Source organism: Nestor notabilis, unplaced genomic scaffold (assembly GCF_000696875.1).
Source record: "Nestor notabilis isolate BGI_N333 unplaced genomic scaffold, ASM69687v1 scaffold33948, whole genome shotgun sequence".
Classification (NCBI taxonomy): Eukaryota; Metazoa; Chordata; class Aves; order Psittaciformes; family Psittacidae; genus Nestor; species Nestor notabilis.
In genome coordinates, this window is record NW_009942043.1 from 4,662 (window position 1) to 11,715 (window position 7,054).

General features: G+C 43.5%; 1 protein-coding gene across 1 annotated transcript in view; it reads left to right on the top strand.

The window, feature by feature from the left end:
• The window catches only part of LOC104410903 (runt-related transcription factor 1), a gene marked incomplete at its 5' end in the record, with an annotated part of 4,867 nt that extends 775 nt beyond the window's left edge, over positions 1–4,092 (top strand). The window contains one exon of the mRNA XM_010021197.1: positions 3,120–4,092. Within this exon, the coding sequence (XP_010019499.1) occupies positions 3,120–3,613 (494 nt within the window). The remainder of the gene's footprint in view (positions 1–3,119) is intronic.
• Between the last annotated feature and the right edge of the window lie 2,962 nt (positions 4,093–7,054).

The window sequence follows — 7,054 nt, forward strand, 5'->3', positions numbered from 1 at the left end:
TGAGAGCCATATAATTCAAATTTGCATACGGCTTTTGAAAAAGTATCTTCTTTGGCTGCACATATTGCTCTTATTTGAATACCCAGAGCTGCTTCCAAGATCAGAGAGAATCACTTGAACGTGCTCCAGCCTGTTCTATTGTTGTCATATAGAGCCTGCTTTGAAAGAGTGACAGGGATGATGCCCACCAAAATTAAATTATTTGTTAGGTCTGGGTGCTAATTACATCTTAGAAATAGCTGAAAATAGGAATTTTATTGTTTTAAAGAAGCCTATAAAATTCTCTATTGACACACTCTTCTTTTGAAATGAAAAGACTCCATTTTTACGTTTTCCCCTGTGTTTCCCTCTCTTTGAACTTCTTTCCACTGGCAAAATGCAGAAACATAGAAAACGAAGCAGCATGAATGAAGATCTTCATAGAAGATCTTCCCTGTGAGGGTGCTGAGGCCCTGGCACAGGTTGCCCAAAGAAGCTGTGGCTGCCCCATCCCTGGCAGTGTTCAAGGCGAGGTTGGACGGGGCTTTGAGCAACCTGGTCTAGTGGAAGGGGTCCCTGCCTGTGACAGGGGGGGTGGAACTACATGAGCTTATTTAAGGTCCCTTCCAACCCAAACCAGTCTGTGATTTTACAATAGCAACCAGAAAATTTCAAGTAAAACAAGTAATTTCATCACTTTTTTTTTACTTAGAAAAGTTTTTTTCTTGACAGAATTGTCTGAAATCACTATTTACCAGCTATTTTGATTTTCAAACCCTATACAAGGATGACTGATGTATGTGTACTGGTTGGTGTGGATACGTGACTCAGACTGAATGGAGATGTTAATCACATTTTGCCTTTACCAGTGTGGTGGCTGAGGTTGCACTCGAATGCGTGAATGCACTCAGTATTGAAATGCACTACTTCTTGCACTGCTATAGTGCCCAAATGTCATCACTGTGTACCAGGGCCCTTATTGTGCCAGGTGCAGTATGAGCACCGAAGGCTTCCAAGGTGGCCGCCCCCAGGAGTGCACAATCTAATAGAAGATAGCCATATAAGTGTGGAGTAAGTGCATTCTGTGCCTCTTTGGTGGCACATGGTGAGCATGGAGGTGCAATACGAGCCCTAGGGCTTATCGGTGCTTTTTGTGCCCGTGGTCAAACTGATTTACTTTGTGGCAGGCATATTTTCTGCATGACTTGAGAAAGAACCTAGAAGAGCTCCATTCACATGTCAGCATCCTTTTCTTTCCTGTTCGAATTCTGTACATGGGTGCTCATCTCTACACATCTTAAGTGTTTTTTATGATGTTTCCAAAATGTTACTTCTGTATCAAATGTCATTCAATATTCCCAGAAAAAATTCTCACAGTATTTTTTCCCCTAGCCCATTAGTGTCACACACACTCGCTGTCTAGCTAAGAAATTTCTCGTTGGCAGAAAAAAAAAGCAAATTTGAGGGTTTTTCTAGGCCCTACCATATAAAGACACAGTGCCTCACAAGAAAAAGCAAAGGTACGGGACCTGCTGGAAACGCCTTGACATTAAGTCTCGTTATTCTGCTTTTTGCCAAACCGAGCAGAAGAAGCCCTCATCTGAGAAGTGATGTGTCCAGGCAGTTTCGAGAAGCTTCATTTCTTTCTCAGGAATGAGGTGTGGAAGTACCATTTAAAATCTGGCAGGTTGTCAGATGCTACCTTCAACCTTAGCTGCTCTGAAGCTCCTGCCATTCCATACCACAGTATGTCTCGCCATGTTAAATCTAAAGGTGCTGGGGTCTAGGGGAAGGAAATGTGTTCAGGGTCACATTAATCTTCCAAAAAAAAATGGGACTCCAAATCAAAGAGGAAGCATGCAGCATGCGTCAGAGCTTTTCTAGGAAATTTATAGGAATTCATCAAATTGTGCTGGCTGTGTCGCTGACGAGCTTTCAGAACTTGGCGCTGCAGTGTGTCTGCTCCAGCTTTAAATCCAGTCAGAGCCAAGAGCTTTGTTTTCTCTCTGCTTCTTCTCATGAGTATTTCCTTCAGCGCATGGCTCCTCTTCTGCAGACTCCACGCCTTGTCTGGTAGAAGAAGTTGTCTTCTGGAAAGATTTTTTCTTAATTATTATTGTTGTTATTTTACTCATGCATAGCTGCCAACTCTAGGGACTGACACCTTCCATTAATCTGAGTCATGATGAAGATCCTTCCTAAAGAAGCCATTATCTGCCCTGCTTGTTTAATCCTTGCACACCAGGGAAGGAGATGGTGGGACCAGACATACTTCCACTGATGTCCGAGAGCATGGAGCAGAATTTGACTGTCCTAGAAAACATTTCATTTGGCAGGATGAGAAAGGCTTCTAGCACAAAGGAAAGGAAATAAAAAGGCCAACCCCGAAAAATATATCATTCTGCTTTAAAAAGGCAATACTATTGTTGTCCTTTATTCCATACTCATTAGAGCCAAGATTTTGAGAACTTAGTAACAATTATGTAGACATTATATGAGGACCCAGATATAAAGACCTTAAGTGAACCAGATTTATCTTGACTTTGCTAGTGTTGAGCATCAATGGGAAAGTGTGAGGGAAGTGTGCTCCTGAATGGTGAGAGCTAGGCTGAGCCTGTGTGTGTAAACCCTGCCTGTGCACGTTCATGAACCTGAGAGACAGTCTCTGCTCCATGGAGCTTCCCATTTGACTTGGCAAATAAAACTGGGTGCAATGAGAGACTATGCAGAAGCTGGACAATTTATAATTAGGTCTCGTCAGTGTCCCTGGTAAGTCAAGTGATGCTGGCCAAGCAGCTGGAGATCTGTGTCCCTCTTCCTCACCCACCCATTGAGGATGAGGACATTCTGGAAGTATAAAGAATTCCATGTACTGTAAAGTCTCTAGGAGCGAATACATACACATAGAAAACAGGGCAGGAGCTTGGCACTCCTCTTTAATTGCTGCTTTACTGAAATTAATCCAAAACATCCAGATCTACAAGCATTACATTGACTCTCCAGAGCAGCTGAGGGATAGCTCTAATCTGGCTGCTTTGGTTAGCTGTAGACCAGAGTTTGGATGCTGGTTCTCGCCTCAAACGTGTGAGCCTCCATTCTGCCAGCTCAACAGTTCTCTGTCTCCCTTTCCCACCATCCAGGTGCTTCCGAGCTGACAGCGTTCAGTGACCCCCGGGTGGGAATCGACCGCTCCTTCTCTGCGCTCCCCTCCATCTCTGACCCTCGGATGCACTACCCGGGAGCGTTCACCTACACGCCGACGCCTGTCAGTTCAGGAATAGGAATTGGTATGTCTGCCATGTCCACAGCCACGAGATACCACACTTACCTCCCACCTCCCTACCCCGGCTCGTCGCAGGCCCAGGGCAGCCCGTTCCAGACCAGCTCACCCTCCTACCACCTCTATTACGGAACCTCTGCTGGCTCCTATCAGTTCTCCATGATCTCGGGGGGAGACCGGTCTCCCCCACGCATCCACCCGCCCTGCACCAACGCCTCCACGGGATCGACGCTTCTCAACCCCAACCTCCCCAACCAAAGCGATGTGGTTGAGGCGGAAGGGAGCCACAGCAACTCCCCAACTAACATGGCAACCACAGCGAGGCTAGAGGAAGCAGTGTGGCGACCATACTGAGCGAATTTTAAGTAGTTATGGGTCAGGACTAATGTGCTTTCCATTTCCCGGTGCCCGTAGGTATCCCATAAACACCCGTCTTGCTTATGGGCCCTGCCATGTTCATACATCACTTTCAGAAGCAAACCCTCCAGAAGTCAGCGCTCCCAGGAGCGGTGGCCTGTATTAGCCAGCCCCTGTCGAAGCGATGTCGCTCCAGCAAAGCATCCCTCATGGGGGGCTGAGCTTCTGGAAAGGAGGATGCCCGGGTTGGTGGTCCAGAGGTAGTGAGGGTGGGTAGAAAGGTACCCAGTCTGTTTCCAGGCCTGTGGCTTTCCAGCGTGCCTGGGCTTGAAGGTCTCCACAACCCTAAAGAGAGTTTCGGTTCACTTCTATTTTTAAGATTTAAAACCTAAAAAAAATCTTAGTGAGTTTACTGCATCTTATGGACATATTAACTGTAAGGAAGTATAGGAAGATTCCCAGAGGGAAACTGTGAACGCTTCTGTTTTAGCAATGCTGTGAATGAGAGGTTTTATATGTTGGACTTCATTCTTTCTTTTTTGGTTTTTTTTTTTTAACCATGTTGTATATTCCAAAGAATACGGAATTTTTTTATTGCTGGGGTTTGTTTTGTTTTGGGGTGGTTTTTTGGGGTTTTTTTTTTTAGGATGCAGCTCATCCTGCTTTGCATCTAATTTGTTTTATTTCTCTTGGCACCTTATAAATTGCAAAAAGAAAACGATTTTGCTCTTTTTTTTGTTTTAATCATGCTTGCTTCTTTCTTGCTTTGTCAACTGAAAGAATCAGCCCCTTCTTTTTCAATGAGTTAATTTAACTTTTTTTGCTCTTGGACTTTTTTTTTTTTTAATACAACGGCTACAGCCTTGGGTCATTTTCAACTACTGTACTATTTTGATGAGTTCATTGATATTTATGCTTGATATTTAGACTTTTCTTATTTGTTGATACTATTATTATTTAAATATGCCTATATTAAAAAAGATCAGCAATTGCCTTTTTGTTTTGGTAGCAGCCAAAGTCAAATTTATCACATTGAAAAAGGCTGGAATAACGATGGGTAAAGTGACCTCGTAATTACCTAGAAATATTGTTTACAATTGTCTCACTCTCATTTTACTCAGCTAACTGGGCTCAGATCCTCAAAGGCATTTAGGTGCCCACTGAAACGATTCAGGCACCAAAATCCCAGTGAATTTCTGTGCCTTCCCACGCAGTGGGGTCATCTCTCCCTACTCCTTCCTTGCTTTTCCTTTGTCACCAGTGGTGACCCTCAGGATCAGTAATCGAGATGTACATATTTCATAAGGCAGACTCAATATTCCCTAACTAAATACATCCCCATATGGCCCCATTCTGCTCCCAAGCTTGTCCAGGCTTCCTAACAGCACAGGAGGAGACATCTTAGGCTTTCAGAGGTGAAAGCCAACACACGGTTAGCATGGCAAGGGTGAAGTCCTGGCTGCGATGGAATCTGTGTGAATTTGCTCCCAGCTCAGCAGAGCCAAGATTTCTGCACAGTACAAAAGCCACGTTCCATTCCACTGGAAAATAGATCAGTTCCTGCATCACAAAATAACTCAAACTGAACAGGGGTGAATAGCTCATCTGGAAAGCACGGTAGCAAAGAAGGGGCCTTAACGGTTCTTCTGTCACCCATCTTCTGAGAGAAGAGGAAGGGTGTCTAAGACTGGTGCATACAATATTCTGTCCTGTAGCAAATGTGCAAGGCTTATACTAACAGCATGTTTCATGCACAGTCGTCATCGTTGCCCATCGTTACAGCAGAAACATATCAGATGTCACTGTAAAGTTTATGGCACTATTTTATTTGAGGGTTTGGTCTGAAGGCAGTTGTTGTACTACTCTTTAATTACAAACTGCTGATGTTGACACGTGTGCGTTCCAAATTAGTTGATTATTATTTAATGTACCTCTTTAAATGAGTGAAACAATTGCAGGTCAACTCAGAGAGTATTTGAAAGCAGGACTTCAGATCAGTGTTTGATGTTTAAAAAAAGTTTAAAGGATTCAAATTAAAAAGATCCTTGGCTGCAGGCAGCAAACCAGCTGGACTTATTTAAAACCATTTGTTTTTCAAGTTTTCTTTTTTTATATAATTTTGCTTCTTTGTTTAAGTCAGATGCAGTAGCACTTTGGTATTGAAAAGTTACAAATTGAAGAATTTACATTGTCAATAAGGTCATTTTTGTGCAGAAAATAGGGAGTGTTTCAAGAGATCTCAGCAAAAGTTCAAGATGTTCATGTTACAATACATGCATGGCCATGTGCTTTTCGTTCGGTATAATAGTTTTCATTATTTTCTAGAGTTTGCTCTGAACAAAAAAGGCAGAAAACATCAAAATTATATCAGAACAGTTAAAAATCTGGTTTGGAAGTATGGAGACCTTGCTGAATACAGAAATAGAGACCCTACCTGTCGTGACATTTACATAGTTGGAACCTCACCTCTTCGGTAGCCTAAAAAAAAGTCCTTCATCACTAAACAGTAGCTCTGTTGCAGAATCCATCTCACACATCTCTGACTCTGTGCAATTAAAATCATAATTTACTACAGCTCTCACATCTGCCTTGTGACAGGACCACCCAAGTGCATAGTACTGTGAGCGCGAACCCCAAAACGAGGGCGAGGAGAGGACCTCCAAGGAGAGAGATGCCTCACTGCAGAGGGCAGGGCTGCCATGGCCAGGTGACTCCAGCCCAGTTGATATGGTCAGCACACTCCCAGGCCTGCCTGCCAGCAGAGCCTGCTTTCTGCTAAAGCCCTTGGCCCCTTTTTAGCCCATAGCATTGTACTTTTGGAACAGTAAGATCAGGTATTCACAAGAATGGGGAGTTGGCATCTCTCAGCCTGCAGATTAGACCCTACATGGAAGGTTTCTTAGGTCTACACATCTACTTTCTTTACGCTTGACCTAAAGGTGAAGTTTAATTTTACTCTCCCTGGTGTGAACAGGATGAGAAACTGCAGAACTGGTCTTTAAGACGCACTCACCTGTGTCTTTACTGACACATAAAAAGCCCCTGGGATTTCCCAGTGCCTCACTTGTAACTGCCAGCAAGCAAACCTGGGAGTCTATAACCGCTCTGTGTGTGACAAGCACAGCAGGAAGCAGCGCCCTCTTTACAGAGGAAAAGCTAAGTTCATTATCCCTCGGAATCAGCCTGTCTAGTCACTATGGGTTTCACTGTGTTCACACAAGTGCTTACAAGAAACCACAGTTTACTCAAATCTATATTTTTGTAGCCATCCCCTGTTCACTAAAGAGAGCAAAGATCTTCAAGGCTGTGAAAATGCTCGTGTCACTCCTCTTTGTATCTTAAGAGCACTTAGCAGGCAGAAAGAGGACATTTGAATAAAACATCTCCTCCATTCACATGTCTCCAGATTATAGTATATAAGTATATATTTTTATATTT